This window comes from Tachysurus vachellii, chromosome 5, assembly GCF_030014155.1.
Source record: "Tachysurus vachellii isolate PV-2020 chromosome 5, HZAU_Pvac_v1, whole genome shotgun sequence".
Taxonomy (NCBI): Eukaryota; Metazoa; Chordata; class Actinopteri; order Siluriformes; family Bagridae; genus Tachysurus; species Tachysurus vachellii.
In genome coordinates this window covers 25,154,727-25,181,700 of record NC_083464.1, presented here as the reverse complement: position 1 = coordinate 25,181,700, position 26,974 = coordinate 25,154,727, and the positions used below count along the sequence as shown (strand labels likewise).

Genomic DNA, 26,974 nt, shown 5'->3' with positions numbered 1-26,974 from the left:
ATATCATAATATCTAAAGGCACACATTAGTTTTTCTTAATTGCTTACACACATTTCATATTTCAGAAAGCACCACTGCTTTTAAATGATCGTAAAACTATACACATCGTCATATGTCTATATAACCGTCCATCTATTTTCTGTAGAGTTTTTAATGAACAGAGGATCCAATGAACCTGGGGGCTGTCCTAGGGGTCTCTGGGCACAATGTGAGGCCCAACCCAGGACAGTGCATGTAGAGATCTACCAATCAGCCTACAATACAGCTCTGTGGACTCAAGGAAGAAACCAGAGAACCCAGAGAAAAGCCCAAACAATGATTTTGTCTAACTTTTAGTTTTATCATAGAGTAAATCTATAGAAAAATCATTTGATTGATGGATTGATTGATTCACTGATTCATTCTAAAGGCTATTCATTAGTTATACGTTTGCATACGGTATAGAGTTTCATGTCACGTGTGCACACGTTATTGAATTGAGTTGCTTGGGGATCGGAATGTAGGCAGTGGATCCCACGTGCGTTTCGCTCTCGGTGTCTCGCGCGGAGATTCACTGACGCTCCGAAACCGTGTAGGTGAAGAGGCGTAGAAAGGGGCGGGGCTACGTCCTGTTTATCAGTCCACCGCTGCGCGAGCGCATTATACAATAAAGCGTCTGTGTGTAAGTTGGACGACCGGGTCTTCTGATCCAGATAACTGTTTGTTTATTTATTTATTTATCTGTTTATTGTTGTTCTAATGAAAATGTGCAGCACTCGGAGCTTGTACACCTTCTCGGATTTCACGGCAGGAGACAGAACGGTGAGTATCGTAGGATAAAGTAATAAGTGTCTGTTTTTCTCTTTATCTTCTTATATTCCTATTTTATAGAAAAATGACCTGTTACTATGTTTTAAAGTTTCAATTTGTCCCAAGACACGTTTTCGTTCACATTTAGTTTTATTTGTCCAACTATAATGACCTCCATGTTGGTTGTTAACTTCCTGCAGTACAATTTGAACATCCCTCTGAAACACACTGCTTTTGTACAGCATGAGATGGAATAAAGATGCCTTTTATATACACACACACACACACACACACACACACACACACACACACACACACACATACACACATACATACATATACAGTATATATATGTGTGTGGGTGTATGTAATAGTATATATCTGTGTATATATATATGTATATGTGTGTGTAATAATATATATATGTAACAGTAATATATATATACATACTTACACTTCAATAATTCAATATATCTGTTTATATATATATATATATTATATCTTCATGGATTGTGGCACATCTTTTGCCTTCAGTGCAAATTTACAATGATGTCAGCAAACTTACAAACTAATGCAAACTTTGTGGAGGATGATGATGATAATATCTGAAATGATAGTCATGTGTTTTGTGTGTGTGTGTGTGTGTGTGTGTGTGTTTCTCAGTGTCCATACTAAGCCTAAGAATAAACCCCGGGCTTAGTTGAACGAACTTAAACATGAACAATGATGAAACTTGAGTATGTAACCTAGTGACCCAGAGTTAATGTATCCAGTGATGGAGACTTCAGCACTTTTGTACGTCGCTCTGGATATGGACGTCTGCCAAATGCTGTAAATGTAACTAATTAGTTCCTAAACACTATATATATATATATATATATATATATATATATATATATATATATATATATATATATATATATATATTTTTAGCCAATTATCTCATTAACAATCTATTAGGCTCCCCAGTATGTCATCGTGTTTAATCCAGTGGTGATTAGAGTGTACTTCATTTCACAGCACTACGTGACAGATAAAAGGTGCACGCTTTCTATTACAAATCAAACATTTGCACCCATAACCATTAACCTATAAACATTTACACCTCGTCACCCAGAGAGAGAGAGAGAGAGAGAGAGAGAGTGTCTCATGGCTAATAAGTAACCTGTCCATTCTTTAACCTGTGTATTCCTACATTCTGTGTGTCTCTAGGCAACATTGTGCCTTGACCAGATTCATCATGTCGTATAAAGAGCAAAGCAAATAGAAGGGAGATTAATGCGAGTGGACTTTTACAAACAGTTGCATAAAGGGAGTGTTTCAACTGCCTACACGGCTTGCACGCAAACAAGGCTAAAGGTTCTGTGTGAGACATTTATTACATGTTTATTGCTTGGAAATGGGAGCACAATGGTTTTTATGCTTAGAGTACCCACTTTTTATGGTGTGTGACATGATTTTATAGAAGGTTGCACGTTGAAATAATAAAAATAAACAAACAGTAAGAAGGGATATTTCGATCTTAACTCCAGCGTGATTTTTGTGCACTTTGTTGTGTTGTACTGGAACACTTGAAAGGTTCTGTTTAGATGTTGTGGAAGAGCTTCGAGTGCCCGTATAGTTCCAGCTGAAGTCGTCTGAGATGAAGTCACAACACCAGTCATAAGTCATGACGTATCCCAAATAAGCCTATAATTGCTGATGCTACAAAACATAGTAAATCCTCATGCTTTACAAGGCATCATTATGGCACGTCGTCTAATTGGCTGTTTAGGATAAGCACAGGCTAATATTTGTACGTACGTTTTTTTTATGACTGACTACCCCAAGTCTTATGCTTAAAGTCTTATATAAAATGTAAGGTTTTATCTAAGAAGTCTAGGTCATGACCATTAGTCATAATCAGCAGAATGAGGTCCAGACTGATGGCTGTGTCTCATTTGCAGCCAGTATCTTAGTCAGGATCCAGAAGCAGAGTAATGGAGTCTGCAAGTTAGGGTTTAGAAAATTAAATGTTGAGCGACCGAGTTAAAGAATGACTTTGTCCTGATATCATGCTTCAGGAATTCTTCAGGCCACACACACATTCACTCAAGCCTTGGACTGTAGTTTCAAGGCCAAGAGGAAGGAGGAAAGGGATTTGATCTGTTTCTGTGTTATAAAATCTATGAAATCTACATGCATACGGTTAGCTGTTCACAGCGGTTTTCTCGCGGACGTGTTTGCTTATGGAAAATAGACGACTACTGAAAACGCTGTTGTTCATGTTTGTTCAAGCGCTGCGTCAGCAATGTTTACCCTCCTCTTTCATCTGTCTGTTCACACGATATCCCTCACACTCTATCTCACTCGTTTATCTGTTCGGCAGCTTCCTCTATGATCATAGCCGCTTAAGGTCAAGGAATGTTTGACAGAATTATACGACAGCCGTTGTTTATAGAACACACACACACACACACGATCGGTGCTTATACTGATAGAATAAAAAAAAAAACACCTTCCGTCTTTGTCAAGTGGCATGTAGCATGTGGTTTATATCAATATGATCGTAAAACATAGACTGTAAAGAATGTGGAGCAGTTTGTCTTGCCCCAGGTGGTGAAGATCAGAGCAGTGATGATTTAGGAATGTGGAATCATTCAGGACTCAAAATGTGCACTTTGCTATTTAGTGTTTTTATATCTCTGTGGTTTTATGTGTGGATTTATCTCCTCTTTTTGAACAACAACAACACATATTTGTTGTTCATCTTTAAATTGTTATTAGGTTCATGCTCTTAGGACAATTTGTTCTCCTACCCCTGATTGTGGTGTGTGTGTGTGTGTGTGTGTGTGTGTGTGTGTGTGTGTGTGTGTGTGCTGCTGATCTGGTACACACTAAATGCTTTATGCACCTCCAAATCTCTGGTTACGTCCAGGCTATTCTTCTAACCTTTAACTGAGAAGAATCAATGAATGTGTGTGTGTGTGTGGGTTTGTGTCCTGAGCTTTTAGTTTCAGTATGAGGTTACACATTCCATTCTGGACTTCAACCTCCCCTTCGCCTCTCATTATTATTTGTCCCTCTTTTGTTTTCTCGTCTCTCCTTCCTGCCCAGCGTCCTCCTTCGTTCCTTTCCACTTCTCCTCTACGCTGGCCTTTTCCTGTAAATGAGCCCCTGTTTAGCCCCCGGCTACTGTTCTATAACGTGAGAAGAGCATGAGAAAAGTAGCAGGAGGTGCAAAGAGTGAACAACACAAGTAACAAAGAGAAGGCTTTTATTCATACCTGATTTGATTACTTATGTGTTTATGGAAAGCAGATGTAACACGTGATCACTGCGTCACGTGTTTACAGTCTTCCTTGTGCAACTCTTTCTGAATTCATCTTCAATTCATGTTCTTATCTCATTTTACCGGGTTGCAGTCATGTTCATACACTATCCCAAATAAAGGTCAGTGTGTGAATAAGGCTCTCAGGTGGTTATCAGATGCACAGCAGGCCTGGAAACTGTTAAGCAATATTGTCACCCATGTCCTCCGAATGATCATCACAATCCCTGATTGCGTGCGCACGTGTGTTTAGGTTTGCTATGGGTTAAGGTGTGGTATTTAACTTGGCTTGAGCAATCATTTAAATGCTGCTTTACCTTGTATGGAAACACACATACGCAGGCTATCATCAGTCCAGCGTGCCACTTTAAACAGGACGCAGAGCTGTGTGGACGCAGTAAAGTCACTCAGGTAAATCTAAGGTGTTGTTTTTTTTTTTAAATACATACTTCTTAAGGTGTTGCCCATGAGTGTACGATTATGCTGTGTCTCGGTCCTTGTTTTGACTTCACTGTGGACAGGAATAATCTGCTTGTTTTGACTGGATGAGCGGAGGCCCTGTCTTTCACAGATTTTGTGTGTGATTAAAGGTATCGCTAAGAAGATTGCAACATCTAGCCATTTTAGCTCCAAACAACACAGCGACGCTTTTATACGAGACGTATACAAAGACTTAATGTTTCCATAGCAGTAGATATTAATGGTGTGTGTCCATATTATGTACCTTGTTGCAGAGTATTCTCCTTTCTCTAATATGTGTTTACCAGACCTTTGTGTCACGGAGTCCTGTGAGACATCGATCACAGATAAGCCCTTGTTTGAGTGTGACACAGACATACTTACTCACTCGTTATGTACTGAAGGTTCTGTGGAGAGTCTGTAAAATAGTCACTCATATACAAGCCCTGTAAAAGAGAAATAGATCAGCATTTAAGAGCAGATCTTGCTGTTGTGTAATAACCAGTGTTACTACTGTGTGTGTGTGTGTGTGCAGTGTTACTACTGCACCTGTGTGTGTGTCTGTGTGTTTGTGTGTGTGCAGTGTGACTACTGCACCTGTGTCTATGTGTGTGTGTTGTGTGTGTGCAGTGTTACTACTGCACCTGTGTCTGTGTGTGTGTCTAGGGCAGAGGGGTTGTTGGGGCATAATTACATATTGTTTTGCCTCTAGTGGAACCCGTCAGCACACTATTAGTGCAACACACTAATATTCATCAGCACACTAGTTTGGTTTATGTAATCCATTCATCCGTCAATAATCTGCTCACTCATTTAAAATACACTGTGTGTGTGTTTATATATATATATACATGTGATTCCACAACCATAGCGTTTGCAGTTAGGATTTAATTTCCTTAATGCTAGGTGTTAGATTGCATTGTTTGGAAAACGTATGTGAATGTTATAACGCGTTATAATGCACCGCGTGGTCAGATTAGACGCAGTTTAGAGCAGTTTAACACTGAGGGTTGTACAGAGTGTATTCACGTGGCCTCTGCCTTCTCTCTGCCTGGATTTGTTATTTCACTGTGACCCTGTCGCTATGGAGATATTCCACTTCCCTCTAGAGTGCATTGCCCTGTTTGGAGTCAGTGCCACAATTCAAATGCACATTCAAAGCGAGAGCGAAGGCACGCCGGGGGAGTTGTGGTATTTTCCAGTAGCCGAGTCCAGACGTCAAACAGAATGTTCTGTATCTGGCAGGAAGATGTATTTCACTTACTTTCTTTCTCTTCCCAAGAAGTAAGCACTGGCATTCTTGCTGGACTTTTTTATAGACCATTGGCCTCTCTCTCTCTCTCTCTCTCTCACACACACACACACTCGTTCATAAGACTATTACTCACTTTCTCCTCCCCACATTTACCTCAGACATGAGCTTCCCTCATTTCTAACGGTCAGTTTGTTAGGGTTTCCCCTCACACTCTGTTTCTTCTCGTCCTTCAGGATGGGTGCCGGAGACTCCGACTGACTCTGCACGACCAAACCCAGCAGCAGCCCGCCGTAGGAAAGGTAAGACACTGATAACTCCAGAATACAAACACCAGCACACTGAAATCTGCACATCTTGTAGAAAAAGGAAAGGTACAGAGCTTAAAACCACATTAGATGGAAGAAATCCTTCATTCATTTACAGTAATGCTGCAGTTTACTTGCTTGTACACGAGGTCTTTTCTATCTTGAGTTCTGAGAGCTGTATTTCTAATGATTCTCCAGTCTCTAAGCTTTCTACTAGAGTTTATACTGCTTTAATTATGTCCTTATGTGTCATAACTACTTTGGATGAAAGTGAATACTTCTAAACCGTCTTCATGTAACGTTCCTTTTCTCGTGATAAATCAATTCTTTCCTGGAAGAAGGTCAGACTTCAGCGAAAATGAAAATGTCTGTAGTCCTAGACAGATGGGGCTTTTACGCAAGACTCTCGTCGAGGACCACAGTCTCATTGTTTCACATACCCCGAATTGCATAACATCCCCTCCCTGGTGTTCTGTCCCATCTGTCTAGATTTTCTCCTCCTCCAATTCATTGTGTGTGTGTTTGTGTGTCTATAGAGACTGTCTGAGATTTTTATGTTCATGGGCCAGGGACACAACATTCTCTTTTCTTGATCTTTATTCAGAATGATTTCCTTTTTTCTAAAATAGAAAAAGTCAATACTTAATGACGCATAAACGAAGCACCATACAAACAGCAGGGAAAAGCTTACACCCTGAGGGCTATGAAACCCTAAAGCTCTGAACATGACGAATGTTCTGAGTAATTTACAAATCATTTCCAAGGCAAGCTGAAACAGTTTGCACAACAGAATGTTTTTTAATGATTTTTTTTTTTTTTTAATGAACGTGCAACATTGCCTAATCAATCATCCTGTCCGTTTTATCGTTCCAGCCGATCGGGAGAGCGTTTGCTTTGGTGCAGCCGACGAGCGAGAGGCAGCCGCTAAAGGACGAGCCCGCCAAAGTCGAAGAGAAGGTCGAAGTCATAAAGGTGAGCATTGTGGGCGGGGATTTAGCGATTTTACGCGTAGTAACAACAGTTGTGATGTAAAAGAGAGTGTGTCAGCTTAAATTCCAGGGACCTCTCCAATCCTGTCGTGATTTCACAACAAACTGGTCTACATCAGCATGAGCATTACTCAAGCGTGTGCCCCAAAGGTGTGGTGATGTTAAGTGTGTGTTTGTGTTTCAGGTGTATCTGCAAGGACAGAAAAAGGAACAGGACCGGAATCAGCAGAGTTTGAAAATGCTCTCGGATGAGGTTACACAAATAAAAGAGGTCCGTCAGGCTGCCTTGTCCCATCACGAGTTCTTTAGGGCTTGGTTTCATGCTTTGTGTGTAGTGTGTATTGTGTAGTGTGTGTGTGTATATCTCTGAGTCACAAGTACTCTCTTTTCCAGGTGCGATACTGTTTGAAGAGCCTGAGAGAGCAGATGGCAGCAAAAAACAACCACAGAACGGAGCACAAGGCAAGAGACGTGTGTGTGTGTGTATGTGTGTGTGTGTGTGTGTACAAATAATAGTGCGATGAGTACGGGCAACAGGATAAGGCATGAACCAGTTCCTGTCTCTTGCTCTTTCAGGTGCTGTTAACTCAAACTGGCATGAACAGAGGACAGTTTGCTCTGACAACACTATCAAAACAGGACAATGAAGACAAACAGGTACAAGGTTTTCATTTGGCCTTTGATATCACACCCACACCGACACAAAAACATGCTGTAATGCTCGTATACACACTGACATACACAAGCCTGACACCTGGATGTACTGTATATAGAACCTGGATACACAGTTTGGTTCTGAAAGCTACACACATCCATATGACAAAAAAACCCCACATCTATCCAGCTTTTTTGTGGTTTCTAGACGAACCTTTCTCCGTGCATTCCACATACAGAGGGTCACTTATTGTCCAAAAACCATTTGCAGTGAGAGCACATACTCATTGTGCTTTTACAAAGCCTTTTTTTAATTCCAGAGACGTTTGTGAATAGACGGAGATTAAGTTCCCACACAGCGCTCTGTGTGTCTGAGTGTAGAGTTTAGCCATGCCTGAGAAACGAATGGAAAAAGTTAAGTGCTGCCTTCACAGTCAGAGCCAACACCCTGATGACGTGCGCACACACACACACACACACAGTGCCTTCCTCTTCTGGTTTCTCATGCCTTTCCTCCTTCTCATTTTGATTCTATAAATATTCCCAAGGAAAGTTTTTAAAAATTTTATTTTTTTTTTATTTAGTTTCCAGGAAAAGAAAAATGACAATAGAGTTCAATGTAACGTGTATGTTTAATAAAAAGCACGACATCAGCACTTCCATAACACAAGTCAGAAGCACTACAGCTGCTAACTCTCTGTTTCTGTTTCTCTCTTTTAGGAGCTTGTGGATGAGCAGGAGCGAGACAGGATGAGGGAAGCCAGCAAGCGACTGTACACCCAGCTTCAGGAGGCAGAGAAGAGACACCAAGACGAGAAGGAGAAATTACAGGTGAGCCTTTTCTCCATACATAATCATTATAGGAGTACACACGCACTACACACACCTAAGGAACCTGTATGATCAGAAAAAAGGGATTTACATCATTCCTTTTTTACCCAGGGCATAGTAGGTGGGGTTAATCGGGGTGTGTTGCCGGTACTAGTCTAGATCTATGCGTCACAATAATTGACTGAGGCCTCATTTTTTTTCACTGATGTAATGCTCTCTAATGTGCTAATGTTAGCTTCCTGAACAGATACAGGAGTCATACAGGTGACATCAGTGATCAGCGTTTCCATTTAAATGTATTTGGAAAAAATGACTTGTGTATCCATAAACAAGTGTGTGTGTGTGTGTGTGTGTGTGTGTGTACCTATCTGTCTTTCTAGATAAATATATGATGTGTATAACATGTATTTCTGTCATCCTTTGCGTATTATTTAACAACGTAATAATCTTAATCTTAATAAAAAATGCCAGATATGTAATCGTAAGCGCAGACTTTTAGATTTCTTATGCACAAATTCGACCTTCACATAAAAACCCTGCTTTCTGGATACCCCACTTTCTCTCAGTCTCTCCAATCTGGACAGTCCCGGGAACTTATCATTTCTCTGTCGCCCCTCAGGCCGAGGCAGGTCAATACATTAGGCAGCTCTCTGAGCAGAGCGATCAGCTTAAGGAAGCTCAGCTTAACGCACAGCAGCAGGACCAGCGCATCAGAGAGCTCCAGAGGCTGATGGGCGGCATGGAACACGAGAGTTCGTCTCTCAGGGAAGAGTTAATGACCAGGGAGGCGGAGCTATTGCGGTTACATGAGCTGAAAGAGGAGGGGCAAGCTGACAGGCAGAGGTGAGTAAACCACAAGTGCTCATAGGTCAAGGTGAAGGCAGTTTGGGTTGAAACAAATGTCCATTGTTCTGTCGAGTCCACCAGTCCATCTTCTAGCCTTTGTCACAAAGAGCAGCAGTAGTGTTGACTGGGAATTTATGAGTCAGGGGCAATGACTACATTCTGTAAGATTTAAAATGTCACTGTGCATGTTATAGATTGGAGGATTTGGAGAAGGACAATGCCATCCTTAAAGAGAAGATACACCACCTTGATGATATGCTCAAGAGCCAGCAGAGGAAACTTAGACAGATGATTGAACAGGTATAAAATCACAGATGGATGGATGGCATCCTGTTTTACACATTTTTATAAACACTATTTTTATAAAGACTCACGTTTTCCCCTCATACAGCTGCAGAACTCGCGAATGGTGATTCAGGAGAGGGACCGTGTCATCAAAGAACTAGAGGAGAAAGTTGCTTTCCTTGAAGCAGAGGTTAGCACACACTTGCGCATACACACACACACACACATTTATTTACACACACATACATACTTTCTCTTGGATTTTAATCACATGGATCTATCACTTGTTTGTACAGAATACAGAGCTACGTGATCAGATGGACTATTTCCTGAACGGACAAAGGTCAAACTCTGGCCTGTTGTTAGATTCCAATGCTCAAATTGTCTACAGGTAACACAGCCACACACACACACACACACACACACACACACACACATGCAAACAAATAAGCTCCATACAAATAAAATGCATACTGAGTATCTCGTCTTTCTCTCTCTCTCTCTCTCTCTCTCTCTCTCTCTCTCTCTCTCTCTCCTTTTCGCAGTAAGCCTCTGAAGCCGTCCACACAAAGCAGCAAGAACCTGCCGTTCATTAAAGTCATAGAGATCAAGTCATGAACACGGATTTTATTCCAAAGCACGTTATCATAATGCATATCTGAACGCATCAGGTCGACGGGTGTCTCCGTACACGCTCAAGCACAACAGACCGTACAGTAGTAACGCTACACAGCGTCTCCTGCTAAGAACCACAGCGGCTTTCTGCACTCGTCGTCTATCGTCCTGACTACAGATGTACACAACATGCATTGTATCGCAAATTATTGTATTTTATGTAATGAATTTTCAGTTCGATGTAAATAGTCTAGATGTAGGTTTAAACATCACAGCGTATCTGTGAGCATGAATATATCGACTTGAACTCAGCTGAAGTACGAGTTTAGAGGTGTTAAAGATCCGTAGACGAGCTTTTTAACCAGAAATGAAGACAAAGCAGAACTGAGTAAAGAGAGGGAGTGAATGGTGTGGTGTGGAATATCTTTGAGTCTGGCTCTCTGAACACAATCCCCACAGGAAACATCATGGACCTTTTTACTTTCTCTCACTCTTTCTGTTTAACCTGGAGTTGAATTACAGAGTTCAGATTACTAAACAGACATGGCTTATGTTCATCAACCTAGAGTGAGCGAGCAGATAGCTTTACCAGTTGCTTGGTCTCAATGAAGGAAATTTAGAGCATCTGTACAGATTTAAGTGCCCAGATAAGGTGCCAACAATTATTCTACAATCTTTTTTAATTATGTTACTCGAAAAGATATCCACAACGAGTTAACTGGTATAAACCTGTTTCAAACCACACCAATGGTTTTGTGCTGTTGAGAAACACTCGTATTGAGTTTCAGCCTTTAGTTTCAGATCTTTTCTAGACACTGAATCTAAATTACACCCTTAGTATAGTTCAGGTCAAAAACTACTAGAATGTTCACCTAATTGTACTGTCCTAGAATATCTGACTGTTTCAATCAAACATACATTTTTAGCTACTCCAAAATGCCTTGAAGACAACTGAGAGACTCCGTTTGCTGTTAGGACAATAAAATAAACATATGAAGTAACAATCCTCATTACTTGGAGTTAAAGAAGAATCATGCTAATTTCATGTATATAAAAACACATTTTTGGAAAATGGAAATTTTTTTTTACTTGAAATTCTGAACTCCTGCTTCTTGTGTATTTATGTCCTTAACTGGCCTTCTACTTTGCACTTACCGTCTGCTTTTTATTTAATAGAAAACTATTTTTTGTAGTGAAATGAGCGGTTTTACAGTCGCTGTATTAATAACCATGTATATTTATGCAAAATTCTGTTTTAATAAAGTGATCAAAAGTATTGTTTGGATATATCTGTTACAGTACTGTGGCTGTGAGCTTTTTTTGCCCTTTGGTTAGTCTTGTTTAGAGTTATGGTGACATCATTGTTCTGTAAACGCTTTATGAATCACAGCAGCTCCATGGACTCATTCACTCTCTCACTCATCTTCTACCGCTTATCCGAACTACCTCGGGTCACGGGGAGCCTGTGCCTATCTCAGGCGTCATCGGGCATCAAGGCAGGATACACCCTGGACGGCGTGCCAAACCATCACACACACACACACACACACTCTCATTCACTCACGCAATCACACACTACGGACAATTTTCCAGAGATGCCAATCAAGCTACCATGCATGTCTTTGGACCGGGTGAGGAAACCGGAGTACCCAGAGGAAACCCCCGAGGCACGGGGAGAACATGCAAACTCCACACACACAAGGTGGAGGTGGGAATCGAACCCCCAACCCTGGAGGTGTGAGGCAAGCGTGCTAACCGCTAAGCCACCGTGCCCCAGCTCCATGCAGTTAACCTTAAATACCTGAATAATAAATACGCATAACCTGGGTCATTTTTCATTTAAATCTCTCAGACTGAGAAGAGTCCCTGCTTTCACTTCAGTCCGAAAGTAAACTAAATTAAATTAGTCCCTTCAGGATTTAACGATTTTACGATTACAGAAATAAACAGAAAATAGATCTCCAATATGCAATTTTTTTCTATTACCACAGATTTTTTTGCAGATTTGGGCCAAGACTTGTCATGTGACATCACAATGTACACTCAGCCAAAGCCCTTTTCAGGTAACGCGTGCCGAATATAAGCACAGCTATCACAGAATATCAATACATACAGTAAGTGTCTTCTCTGGTAGGAGTTTTAAAGTAGAATCCCGTGCTTGCAATTTTCACAAATTCATGAGGTTATCAAAGATTTTGATAAAACCTGCATCAAATTTATGCATTTTCAGCCACAAAAATTACAAATTAAAAAACCCTGAAATCCTGACATTAATAAATAGAAATCATTTGACTGCATTTCAAAAAAGTTCTGTACAGTTCCTGATGTATTCATTCTCTCATGAACTTCAATGACAATCACAGTGTTTCACACAAACAACGCCACCCAGTGGTTAGGAACAATTCCTTGCTCGCAAAGAAGGGATCTCTTTATTTAGATCTATTTAAATATTTAGATCTGGTGACTGAGCACAAATAATGTTTATGGAACCAGTTTGAGATGACGTGTTGTGCTCGTCATCATGCTGGAAGAAGCCTATAATATGGGTTATAATTGTCACCTTAAAGAGATTAGCAACAATACTCAGACAGTCTGCGGAATTCAGACAGTTCTCAACTGGTATTAAGCAGCCAAAGGTGTATCAAGAAAACGTTCCCCACAGGTCGGCTATGTGACACGGTGATACACATTGTAGGCCGGTGGGAGATATAAGGGGTGTGTCACCGCTCACGAGCTTCGTCTCAGGCCGGCAACATATAAGGTACATAAACATAGTGTGACTTGAGTGCTGGCTTAATTTAATTTAATTTAATAGAAGGGCCCTATAGGTAGGGTGGTACATAAACAAGAAAACAAAAAGCTTCTCTCTCTCTCTCATTTTCTACCGCTTATCCGAACTACCTCGGGTCACGGGGAGCCTCAGGTATCATCGGGCATCAAGGCAGGATACACCCTGGACGGAGTGCCAACCCATCGCAGGGCACACACTCATTCACTCACACAATCACACACTAGGGACAATTTTCCAGAGATGCCAATCAACCTACCATGCATGTCTTTGGACCGGGGGAGGAAACCGGAGTACCCGGAGGAAACCCCCGAGGCACGGGGAGAACATGCAAACTCCACACACACAAGGCGGAGGTGGGAATCGAACCCCCAACCCTGGAGGTGTGAGGTGAACATGCTAACCACTAAGCCACCGTGACCCCCTCACAAAAAAAAAGCTTCTATTAGGATCAATTATTGTTTGACTTTGGGCATTTGCCAGTTTTGCCAAACAAAGGTGTCTATCTTGGGCACATTGTCTCACCAGATGGAGTGGCCACTGACCCAAAGAAAGTGGAAGCTGTTAAGACCTGGCCACAAACAACGGATTTGAAGAGTTTAAGATCCTTTCTTGGCTTCTGTGGATATTACTTAAGATTAATTGCAGACTGCTCTGCCATTGTGAGACCTTTTAAGTTGAGTTGACGGTCAAAAAAGGTCAAAGATACTTTTCTGAATCTGAGAATTTTGGAGAGAGGTGGAATACGTCTTGTGCAGAGGCTTTTCAAAATATCACCCACTGCCTCACCAATGCTCCTGTCCTGGCCTTTTCTGATCCCCATAAGCCATATTTTCCCCATGTGGCTTGGTGCAGTTTTGTATCAGGGCTATCCTGAGGGTTTGAGACCTGTAGCCTTTACCAATAGGAAACTTTCCTCTTCTGAGCAGAACAACCCACATTGCCAGTAAGAATTTGTAGCTTTAAAATGGAAAGTTGTGGATAAATTCCATGATTACTTGTATGGAGCCAAATTTTCTGTAAGAACAGATAACATCAGCTAAGCTGAATACCAAAGGACATACAACCCCTGGCAAAAAGTATGGAATCACCCCTCTCAGATGATGTTCATTCAAATGTTTAATTGTGTAGAAAAAAACACAAGCACATATACGCCACAAAACAATTTTCACTCAACAATCCAAACTTCTGGCTGTAAAAAACACTTAAAAAAAAAAGAAAGAAAGATAACTATAGTCAATTACAACTGTTTTTACAGATCAAACAGAGGAAAAAAATATGGAATCACACAAATCTGAGGAAAATGATATGGAATCACCAAATAAAAACACTACTAGTACATTGTTGCACCACCTCTGGCTTTTATAACAGCTTGAATTCTCTGAGGCATGGATTTAATTAATGACAAACAGTAAACTTCATCAATCTGTCTCCAGCTTTGTCTTATTGCAGTTGCCAGATCAGCTTTGCAGGTTGGATCCTTGTCGTGGACCATTTTCTTTAATTTCCACCACAGATTTTCAATTGGATTGAGGTCCGGACTATTTGCAGGTCATGCCATTGACATTATATGTCTTTCCTGTAGGAATGTTTTCACAGATTTTGCCCTATGGCACGATGCATTATCATCCTGAAAAATGATGCTGCCATCACCAGACATCCTTTAAATTGATGGAATAAGAAAAGTGTCCAAAATCTCAACATAAACTTGTGCATTTATAGAAGATGTAATGACTGTCATCTCTCCCAAACCTTTACCTGACATACAGTACAACCCCATATCATTAATGATTGTGGAAATGTGCATGTTTTCTTCAGGCAGTTGTCCAATGTCACTGGAACGGCACCAAACAAAAGTTCCAGCATCATCACCCTGCCCAATGCAGATTCGTGATTCATCACTGAATATAACTCTCATCCAGTCATCCACAGTCCAAGATTGTCTTTCTTTAGCCCACTGAAACCTTGTTTTTTTTCTGTTTAGATGTTGATGGTTTTCATTTGGATTTTCTGTATTTAAATCCCATTTCTTTTAGGTGATTTCTTACAGTCCGGTCACAGACATTGACTCCACTTTCTGCCCATTTGTTCCTCATTTGTTTTGTTGTGCATTTTCTGTTTTCAAGGCATATTGCTTTAAGTTTTGTGTCTTGGCACTTTGATGACTTTCTTGGTCTACCAGTACGCTTCCCTTTTACAACCTTTCCATTTGATTTGTACTTGGTCCAGATTTTAGACACAGCTGACTGGGAACAACCAACATCTTTTGCAACATTCCGTGAAGATTTACCTTCTTCGAGAAGCTTTATAATCCTCTCCTTTGTTTCAACTGACATCTCTCGTGTTGGAGCCATGAGTTACAGTATGTCAATCATCTTGGTTCAACACATCACTAATGTGTGCAAGCACTCTTTTTTTAACTGCAGACTAATCAGCAGTTGTAATCAGATACAGGTGTTTGTTTTACAAATGCAAAGTGCATGGTGATTCCATATACTGTAACTTTCCTCAGATTTGTGTGATTCCATATTTTTCCCTCTGTTTGATCTGTAAAAACAGTTGTAATTGACTCTAGTTATCTTTCTTTGTTATTGTTTTTTAAGTGTTTTATACAGCCAGAAGTTTGGATTGTTGAGTGAAAATTGTTTACTTTATTAGGTACACCTGTCCAACTGCTCGATAACACAAATTTCTAATCAGCCAATCACATGGCAGCAACTCAATGCATTTAGGCATGTAGACATGGTCAAGACGATCTGCTGCAGTTCAAACCGAGCATCAGAATGGGGAAGAAAGGTGATTTAAGTGACTTTGAACGTGGCATGGTTGTTGGTGCAGTATCCAGTGAGCGGCAGTTCTGTGGTGCAAATGCCTTGTTGATGCCAGAGGTCAGAGGAGAATGGCCAGACTGGTTCGAGCTGATAGAAAGGCAAAAGTAACTCAAATAACCACTCGTTACAACCGAGGTATGCAGAAGAGCATCTCTGAACGCACAACACGTCGAACCTTGAGGCGGATGGGCTACAGCAGCAGAAGACCACACCGGTACTAGTAAGGTGTACCTAATAAAGTGGCTGGTGAGTGTATGTGCTTGTTTTTTTTTTTTTTTTTACACAATTAAACATTTGAATGAACATCTTCTGAGAGGGGTGATTCCATACTTTTTGCCAGGGGTTGTAGGTGGCTTGTATCTCTAGCGAGCTATGAGTAACATCCAATAATGTCCTGACTTGCTCTCATGAAACCCACCAAAAAGTGATCATTTTAGAGAATGGAAGGATATCCCTCTACTTGGAGTGAAGGCCATCTGCCAACGTGTTGCAATTGAGCCTGTAGATGCATCACTGCAATATGCTGTTAAGATGGGTGCACCTCAAGGTTGTGTACTAAACACATACATCTGTCCAGTCCAGTTGATTAGGGGAGGATTGGAGACGCTGACCAGAGACGTTCTGGAGAAAGCTCAGATGGAGGATATTTGGATTGTCCCAGTTATTAGGCTGTTAAACATGGCACATGACCTGACACCTGAAACAAAGCTCATGAGGAGAGAACAGACCAAACTGATGTTCAAAAAAGGATTGCTATACAGGGTAATCAAGAAGCCCTCAGGGACAAGTGTCACACAACTGATCCTGCTGTTTAAATATGTGTCTGTTTTAAAGTCCATGCACGATTATATGGGACATTTAGGATAAGAGTGAACAACCGAGCTGTTGGAAAACTACACGCACGCATTTTTAAGCGATTGAAATGAGAAAGCAACCCATACCTGAGTTTGGTGCATCTGTTAAGTGACACCAGACTACGTGAGGAGAGACAACGTGTTTCTAGCTTTTATAAAGGTTTACCCTTTCGTCCTTTTTTTTTAGAAAGAAATAACAGCATGCAATAGTATCCAAAACCCCAAACATATAATATCCATTATTGCAAAATCATTTGAGGAGTGCAAGTCTGTGTGAACATTGCAGAATCTTCTCATTAGCTTCAAAACCTTAGAACCAAAACTAAAGAAGTGAAACTGGACTACATTTGGGGTAACAAACATTAGTTGTGTCCCAATTGACATACATTCTATGTACTACTTCCATACAGTGTTGTATAAAGTACTAGAAAACAATACTTGAGTAAAAGTACAAGTATCGTACTAGAAAAAGACTTTGGTAGAAGTGAAAGTTACCTTTTAGAATATTACTCAAGTAAAAGTCTTAAAGTATCTGATATTTACTGTACTTAAGTATCAAAAGTCATTTTCTGATATTTAATGTACTTAAGTATTTGAAGTAAAAGTAAAATTTCAGTGATTTTCAGTAGGCATAAGAGCAGGGGCGGTTCTAGGATTTCATCTTTAGGGGGTTTTAGCGCTCAGTGAGAATTTAAAACAAGAAGAGTTTTATATTATATGACTACATAGTAAGCCAAAAGTTTTTAAATGTTGTTTTTAAATGGCAAAAGTAGACACCAAAATTTTATGCATGATGTAATGATGTCAGTCTTGAATCAAATCAGTTCATTAATGACTGCATTCTCTATGAACAGTGTGTCTAATGAATACAGTCATTAATAAAAAAAATATTCACAAGACAAAGAACTGTTTGCATTAATATTTTGTTTGTGCTATCAACTCTGGTAATAAGAATAGTGAAATTTCACTGCTTTTGGTTGCCGTATTTGCGGCTTTCCGCCGATTAACGTTATAGATAAACGCCTCCAGCTCTGACTGCGCGTGCACGCTGTGCGTCCCCCTGTGCTTCTCCGTAGAGCGTGTGGAGCGTAATGCAATCTAGGAGCAGTGATTCACCAAACCTCCCTTATTGCAGTCGCACACATTTCTTCTGATTTTATTTTGTAGTAACGATGATGCTTAGTGGAAATATAACAGAGTAAAACTATACATTTTATCTAGGAAATGTAGTGGAGTAAAAGTGAAAGTTGACAAATTTAAATAGCGAAGTAAAATACAGATACGTGAAATTTCTACTTAAGTACAGTAACGAAGTATTTGTACTCCGTTACATCACTACACTGCTTCCATAACGCACTGCGCACGTGTCCGTCTGGTTTCCCGTTCAGTGGCAAATAATGTCAAATGCACGTAAATTGGCCCTGCTAGATTTATCAAAATATGAATTTTTAAAATGTTAAAAATAAAAAGAAATAAATCACACAGCACAGACTAATTTAAAACACCTTTATAAGATTTCTTGCCCACAGGAGTGATGTCAGACATTATTCAATTTTTTCGCCTCTCTTCCACTACATATGCAAAGCTGCAAGCATTGAGTGCATGAAGCGTACAATATTCCAGTTTATTTCTCAGTTCAGTTTCAGTACACCATCACACACACACAATAGTGCATGATATTTGATTTGGGGTGCGTCTACTAGGTACCTTTTTAACATTTGAAGAAAAAGAAGAAAAAAAAAGACACACAAGGCTTTGTTTTGATTGTGAGGATTCGTGATTTAAGTCACATATGCACAGACTCAATGCATAGCAGCTCTAGTTCCAAATCGATCACTAAATTTTTCACATTCCTCCGGAACACACTGCAAATAAATTGCACTTAAAGGACTTCGCATATGTACAAGCGTTTGTTCCGTCTCCCGGGTTTCCTGTTCTAGCGTACTTTTCTTATTTAATACCAGATGCAACAGTAATGTACTGACTTGGTGGGAGAATTACTGAAAATTAAGCATCAAAAGTGGCTAGTCAGCTTTTTCTAAATCCCATCTGAATGCTCCCGATCACTTACCAATTGTTATACAGTGTCACAGTAATGTATTTGTTCATGATTTCTAATCTTTCTGTGGATTCTCTAGTTCATACAGGCAGCTGTGAATCAAGGAACGAACAGCGGCAGTGACTTTTCCTCAGTAGGTAACACTGACACCATTTTAACTGATAAATCCGGTCGTACCTTAACACCATCTCCTGCCCCTATCCTTTAAACTGTCTTCCAAAAGACGAGTTTTAGGCTTGTCACCATTGCGCAAAAATACGGTCCGGTCTCCTTTTGGCCGGTCACAGATTGGCCTCTGTGCTTTATACCAGTTGATCTCTACTCTGGAAGTCACTGAGGTTTAAACAGCCCCGGCTTCAGTCTTTAACACTCATTCTGCACTTTACACTGCAGTACAAGGTCAGCAGAGTCCTCGCCTCTACATCAAGGCCAGTCCGCTGCCAATGTCTGGCCTCCCGTGTGCCTGACCAGACAAGCATTGGTGCCTATAACGTGCTCTCCAGCGTATTATAATTATCCTTAAAGTTCTTGAGCTCGAGGAAGTGTTTGGGTCTCTTGCTGCGCTGGCCTGAGGAGGGCAGGTACGTCACCTGGATGGTGGAGGCTGAGGACGGACCAGGTGAGCTAGTCAGGTCTTTAGCTGCTGACTGATGCTGATGATTCAGGCTGCTGGTGCTGGAGTGCACCTTTACACTGTAAAAGCAAAGAATGAGTGAGTGTTAGAGAAGGATGAACTCTGGTGCTGTGGAAGATCCCACATGGACTCACGTGGTAATCCTAAAGACTCATTATTACTCATTACATTTTTAATCCCACTCTCTGATATCATCCTGAAGCGGTTGGGTTTCCATTCACGTCTGCTCCGTATAAAGGTCTACGACTTGCTCCTTAGGGAGATAAATCTACATCCGGGTGTCCAGAAAACTGCTTTGTGATAATATCTTTCTACAAATCCAACTACATAGTCAAATTCAATTTCAACACATCCTCAACTGCTTTTGAATTCTTTTCAGAAACTTCTGCTGGTCACCTCAACTTCGAGTTCAGCAAGTGATGACAAAACAAGATGGTTGAAACAAAGTAAACAAAACAGCACTTCATGGGTTCCCAGGCGAGTTACTGTGTATATACACGCATACATTTGTCTAGGATCTATCAACATGCAGACACATTCGCTTATTAACTAGAACACACTCAGCAGTTGTTCTTCTCCCACTTTGTAGCAGGAACGCATGGAGGTTGAAAATGGTGTTTTTTCGAGTTCCAACTTCTCAAGTGGGTTGAATACGGTATTTATTCCCAGTAGAGCTAAAACTCTCTCTAGTACAAAAATCAAGGTCTCTTCTGTCTCGTGAGCTTTACCTTCACACACGTTATAAAAAGTGTTTTCTTTAAAGATATTCTCTCTAAGTGGTGAACCTTTTGGACCATTGGCAATCACATTCTGTGTTTAAATGTGATGGTTTCATATTTTGACTTCTTTTTTTCCCCAGGATGAGATGGCACAGGTTACTGTGCCACCGTGTGGTGCTAGAATGAAAATTCAATACAAACTGCCGAACCTACAAGCAGAACTCACTCTTAAATGGCTTATAAAACACATCATGATTATATTGTTAACACACGATGCTTTCGGTACGTCCTTATATCTGTTACATTTCTGTATTCACCGATATCTTAACGCAGCTCACTACTGCGTGTGATTGAGAAACAGGCAGAGAGAAGTGCACTCACATGGCAGCAAGCTCCGCCAAGTCTTCTTTGTACTTGAGGAATTCAGCTTCGCCGAACACCTGCGGAGAAAGAAAAACTTTACAAAGCCTGATAAAAGGTAAATAGCTCCCTAATAAATAAATAAACAAAAGCCTATTTCATTTATAAATAGGTGGCAATCTTTGGAACCTATCGTATCACGCTGTGGCTGAATCGAGCAAACTGCTGATAATTCTAAAGTGACATGGTTGCCTTGGATATCGTAATGCAAAGATCACAGCAGGTTCACAAGCACAATGGTACAAATAGTCAGTCTGACCTAAATGCCGATTTCTACTTGTTTACAGCTATGTTTACACAAGATGGCTGACCCACACATCCTGCAGTCACATGACATTGTGTCCTGCATGACATCTGACTACACAAACTAGCAACTGCATACTTTTATGTACGATTCTGTGTATTAGAATAGAATAGAAGCCTTTATTATCACCACATATAGATTACAGCACAGTGGAATTCTTTTCTTTACATAGGTTGGGGTCAGAGTGCAGGGGCAGCTATGATACAGTGCCCCTGGAGCAGGGAGGGCTGAGGGCCTTGCTCAGGGGCCCAGCAGTGGGGCAGCCTTGAACCCCGATCCTCCAAACAACAACCCAGAGCCTTAATCAGTTGAGCCACCACTGTACTCAAAGGTTTCTCCTTCACAATAAGTGATCGAATTTTAGAAACCTCTTCAGCCTAGTGAAAGGTGTGCTTAGTGTTCCAGACATATAGATTTCAAAGCTCGGTGACAATAATCATGGCCTGTGTGGGAGGTTTTAAAAAGAGAAAGTTTCACTGTGTGTGAAATTGCTAAACATTACACATTTGACTTGGAAATCACAAGGACAGATGTTTAGGCTATGATGTCATCTAGTGGCCCATGTATTTAATCCACGAGAAATATATATAATGAAAGTACAGGACATTTACACCTTAGAGATGTCTAAACCTTGCTAGAGACTGAAAATCAGATTCCGGTTTCAGTGCTAGTTTAAGGGTTTTTTTTTTTTTTACACCTGGTCACTTCACGTTTTCTGTGATCCAATGTGATCGGTTGTTGTCCGATCGTAAAAAGACCAAGTGGTAAATGTCCTCCAAAACGTTTTCACGACGGATATAAATCCTTGAACCCCGATCGCCACTTAGTTATATTTAAGAAGTTATTCGCCACTTCTGCTATATTTACCCCTGTGTTCTTTGGCTATATGGTTTAGCTTATGGTGTTCTTAGGTTATAAGGCCTGTCGCTCTCTCTCTCACACACACACACAGATACACACCGCGGTGCCGTGACGAGCGTTGTCATAGCCGTCCAGCAGGCGGTCAATGAGGCTTCTGTGGCTGGTTTTGATCAGTGTGTGAAAATTGCGCAGGTCTAGCAGCCATTTCCTGTAGCAGGGGCCGGTCAGAGCGCTGGGGCTGCGGGCCAAATCAGGTGAAAGGATGTCTGCATGTATGAGGGGTGGAGATGACAAAGCAAATCAGATGCAATAGAAATAAAGCTGCACACATCAGGGCATACATCCTACTTTTAATGCTCCACTCAGGAGCCACTGAAAGTTTCTAATGCTCTGAAACAGAATTACTGAATATCACAATAATGCGGCATCTGTGTCTGTATGAAATCTATCAAACTGTTGAAACTGCACTGAATGTTTCTCTTTAATGAAGAAAGCAGAATAATATGCAAACTATGCAAAAAGTTATTTTAGTTCACGTTGGAAGTTTATAGGTCCTTGGAATACTGATGAACGTATGTGAACCTTCTGGAAAGGAACCCATTTGTGCATGAATGGATCCAAAATGTATTTGATTATTAATAATACAAAAAAGCCACATTACTTAACAGACTTCTCTCCCTACAGAACTGAAATATATCTATTTCTTGATGCATTTCTAGGCGCTTTCCTTTAAAAGTGGCTCTTTCTGAGACAGAAGACAATGACAAAGACAATGTCTCCTGGCCCAGACAGGGTCTCCCCCTCCTGTCTCAAAGCATGTGCTGGCCAACTGGCTCCTGTCTTCACCCATATCTTAAACAGATCACTGGAGCTGTGTGAAGTCCCCTCCTGCTTTAAACTGTCCACAATCATCCCGGTCCCCAAGAAACCCTCATCACTGGACTGAATGACTACAGGCCTGTAGCTCTGACATCTGTTGTCATGAAGACCTTTGAACAGCTGGTATTGGCCCACCTAAAGACTGTAACAGAACAGATGCTGGATCCCCTACAGTTTGCCTAAAGAGCAAACAGGTCAGTGGATGACGCAGTCAACATTGGACTACATTACACAACACCTGGACTGCCCAGGGACTTATGCCTGGATTCTTTTTGTCGACTTCTCTTCAGTTTGGCTTTTAATACTATGATTCCGGAAATCCTAAGGCTCACTATACCCCCTTCCATCTGTCAGTGGATCACCAGCTTCCTGACAGGCAGGAAACAACAGGTGAGACTGGGAGGTGTTACCTCCAGCATTCGGACAATCAGCACTGGCGCTCCTCAGGGATGTGTCCTCTCCCCACTGCTATTCTCCCTCTATACTAATGACTGCACTTCAAGTGACCAAACTGTTAAACTCCTGAAATTTGCAGATGATACTACGCCCATCTGTCTCATCCAAGATGGCGATGAGTCCCTCCTGCATACCGGCAGGAGGTGAAGCGGCTGGTGCTATGGTGCAGTCAGAACAGTCAAAACTAGGATATGATAGTGGACTATAGGAAAAACCCCTAAACACTACTCCCCCTCACAATATCCAACAGCCCTGTGTCATCTGTGAAGTCCATCAAGTTTCTGGGCACTACCATTTCTCAAGACCTGAAATGGGAGTGAAACAAACTCCATCATGAAAAAGGCCCAGCAGAGGATATACTTTCTACACCAATTAAGTACGTCTGGTCTGCCACAGGAGCTGTTGATGCTGTTCTACACTGCAGTCATTGAATCTGTACTGTGCACATCCATCACCATCTGGCTTGGTGCAGCAACAAAACAGGACAGGACTTTGTTTACCAAAACTGCCAGACACAGGAACAGTTTCTTTCCCCAGACCCCTTATCACCCTGATAAAAAACTCACCATAATTATATTCCCTGCTTCATATCTATAAGTACTGCATTATCAGGACTGTCAGTCATCACATCATCTGTATATTACACACACTGCTGCTGCTGCTATATATTGTACAAAAACATAATATTGCACAATAGTGTTATTTGCACTCCCACACATTATGTACATAACTGATCAGTCATATATTCTGTTTCATATTTAATACTCATACTGTCTATATTGTGTCTCATCATCTGCATTGTGTTGTATAGTCTGTATTATCTTGTCTTGTATAATATAGTGTTATTTATTTCTGTACTTTTGAGAGTCACAAACAGCTGGAACCAAATTCCTTGTGTGTGTCAATACACTTGGCCAATAATCCTGATTCTGATGAAAAGGTTCAACACTGTTTTAACTCGACTAATTTTATTCCCTTAACAATGGAATCACTTTTTTTTAAATGCATGAAACATCAGAAATTCATCTGTAACCTTAAATTACAGATTTTGCAAATGGCTCCAAACAAAGCCCTATAAACGCAAGCACAACTATTTAAGGAATTAGCACATTAATATCTAAATAACTAAAGTAAATAAATAAATAAAAATTGAATAAGGTGCAAGGAGGGCTAATGAGAACAATCCAGGTGCATTTAAATCAAACCAAATGGAAAGTCAGGCTATTACATAGGGGCTCTTACCGGCATCTCTGATGGCATCCAAGGCTTGCATTCTGTACAGGTAGTTATAACAGCCTGCAAAAACACACACACAAAGAAAACTTAGAACCTAAATCTGCTGTAATATCACTATAAATGTACAATTAGTTTTTCTACAGTGCCAGCTTTCCATTGATATAAATATGAATCAGGGATAATCATCCAGAGCTGGAAGCCATTATATCTAAGCTTGTATTATATCTATGAACTACAGTTTATTTTCATAATAAAGCTGACAATTACACCTTCTATTTGAGATCACTGAAACGATTTGTGCGCTTCCTTCATCATTTCCCTCATGACCCTTCAACATGCAATCAAACTATAATTTATAACAGTGCTGTAGCTGAGGACGGGAACAGTAACGACCAGTTAAAGACTTATGGCTGTGTTAATGAGCATCTACAGATTTCATTTTAATAGTATAATTGTTAACAGCTAAAAGACCCCAGAAACTACTAGAGCATTGTAAAGTATTCGTGTAAAGTTCCTGGGTGTCCCTGAGCCTCAGTAGTCAAACTCCTACTGACGTCTACCAGAAATAGCGATAATATTTAAAGAGTTAAAGAAATGTGATGTATTTCATTCTGACCCAAACATTTTCTCACCATTCTGCTTCAGTCTGTCGTCATCATGTGACAGCAACTTCGGCTCGTAGCGGATATTATTCACTTTAAAGAGCCGTGACTCGATCTCTTCTTTCAAGTCCTGGAAACAGATTAATACATTTACATTTACAGCATTTAGCAGATGCCCTTATCCAGAGCAACTTACATTTTTATACAACTGAGCAACTGAGGGTTTAAGGGCCTTGCTCAGGGGCCCAGCAGTGGCAGCTTAGTGGTCGAGGGAATCGAACGCACAACCTTCCCAACACCTTAACCACTAGGTTAACATCCCCCAGAAAAAAGCCAGCTGTTATTATTATTATTATTAGCACCAAAGCCCTGATTAAGCAGTCAGGAAGCTCCTTCACCTTTGGGGCGTTGTGTCCCACCGGGACGTGCGGTCCTCTGCGGGACTTCACCGCAAACCGCATAATCTGCCTCTTCACAAAGATAAACAACAACACAAACACCTGAAACACATGAGAAACAATAATGAGCGCAATTCTAGCTTAGCTTAGCATAGGATAGCATAGCAGTTCTCAAACACCTAACTAAATTTCTCGGTTCTCTCACATTAAACTAAACTGTAATTGAATACAAATATCTGTGTGTTTGCTTGTCGTTTCTGTTGCATTTCTCTTATTAAAAAGAAAGAAATAAAGGGAAACCGCCCACATACAAATTAGCTCGAGGCCTGTTAGCCACCTAGCTTGCTAGTTCCTTACCAGGCTCCCGTAGGCCATAACAAGCACTACATTTACTCCCGACAGAGGCGAGTCTTTGTTCATTTTCGCAAATGTTTACTCAACCCTGATTGTTACACACTCCAGCGTTCAAATTTCCAAACTATATACTCTGACTGAACATCGCCAAAGAGCAGAAAAGGCACAACAGCTACATACTACGCCCGCTTTCCGGAGCGGACGCTCCTACATTGTTGACAAAACAGCTGAGATCTTCTTCGTCACCTGCTGCTTAAGGCGGGTGCGGACTAACGTTTAGTTGGGTACATACTGCCCCCTACTGTGTTGGAGTGTGTATACAATAAATGATTGAATTCTACAGTACTATTGAATGTCTACTGTTTCTCATGAATTTAATAACTATTTTATCATTTTTTTCCCTTCAATTTCTTTGGATTTAAAATACTTATTACAGTCAAGTCACTACATCCAATATCAAATTAGTGTCCATACACAATGGACTACAATTCCCAACTGTTTTAGTCTGTACACTATGACAGTACATTAATTACACCATCATTTCTGCAATTATGTCATACCGAAATGACTGATATGTTTGCAGGATGTTACAGAGTATGATGCCACAGAGATGCCAGCGAGTCATTTGGCATCACTTCCTCTACCCAACTAAGTGGCATCTGTTCCATCAGTTAATCTTTCATAATTTCTTAATTTTAGTAGATCGCTGCTCCTTGTATAACATATAATCTTTTAAATACTGCAGATCTCTATACAAATCATTCATAATCTATCACAGAGTGAAGGAGTGCACACTATATACCTATCTCTGTTGTTTGTCTGCTCCAGAATCAGAATCAGAATCAGGTTTATTGGCCAAGTGTATTGACACACACAAGGAATTTGGTTCCAGCTGTTTGTGACTCTCAAAAGTACAGACATAAATAACACTATACTATACAAGACAAGATAATACAGACTGTACAAGACAATGCTGATGTGATACAATATAGACAGTATGAGGATTAAATTGCAAATAACACTATTTTTTTGTACAATATGCAGCAGCAGTAGTGTGTGTAATATACAGATGATGTGATGACTACAGTTCTAATAATGCAGTACTTATATGAAGCAGGAATATAATTATGGTGAGTTGTTTATCAGGGTGATAAGGGGTCTGGGGAAAGAAACTGTTCCTGTGTCTGGCAGTTTTGGTAAACAAAGTTCTGTAGCATCTGCCAGAAGGGAGCAGCTGAAAG

At 40.6% G+C, this 26,974-nt stretch overlaps 2 protein-coding genes across 3 annotated transcripts; one reads left to right on the top strand and one right to left on the bottom strand.

The window, feature by feature from the left end:
• The first annotated feature begins 641 nt into the window (after positions 1-641).
• Positions 642-11,614, top strand: tuft1a (tuftelin 1a). Its single transcript, XM_060870748.1, has 12 exons — positions 642-801; positions 6,047-6,112; positions 6,992-7,090; positions 7,292-7,378; positions 7,501-7,569; positions 7,684-7,764; positions 8,482-8,592; positions 9,212-9,435; positions 9,633-9,738; positions 9,830-9,913; positions 10,020-10,114; positions 10,269-11,614. The coding sequence occupies exons 1-12, from the start codon at positions 739-741 to the stop codon at positions 10,339-10,341; spliced, it is 1,158 nt and encodes a 385-aa protein (XP_060726731.1). The 5' UTR covers positions 642-738; the 3' UTR covers positions 10,342-11,614.
• A 6,689-nt stretch (positions 11,615-18,303) lies between these two features.
• On the bottom strand, positions 18,304-25,986 carry c5h1orf43 (chromosome 5 C1orf43 homolog). 2 transcript variants are annotated; one of them, XM_060870745.1, is made up of 7 exons: positions 25,737-25,986; positions 25,380-25,481; positions 25,012-25,111; positions 24,386-24,439; positions 21,908-22,074; positions 20,605-20,663; positions 18,304-19,563 (listed from the first exon to the last, which is right to left on the bottom strand). In XM_060870745.1, the coding sequence occupies exons 1-7, from the start codon at positions 25,797-25,799 to the stop codon at positions 19,356-19,358; spliced, it is 753 nt and encodes a 250-aa protein (XP_060726728.1). In that variant the 5' UTR covers positions 25,800-25,986; the 3' UTR covers positions 18,304-19,355. The 2 variants fall into 2 exon arrangements, with proteins under 2 accessions (XP_060726728.1, XP_060726729.1); XM_060870746.1 differs by having other exon boundaries at positions 25,914-25,962.
• Positions 25,987-26,974: the final 988 nt, after the last annotated feature.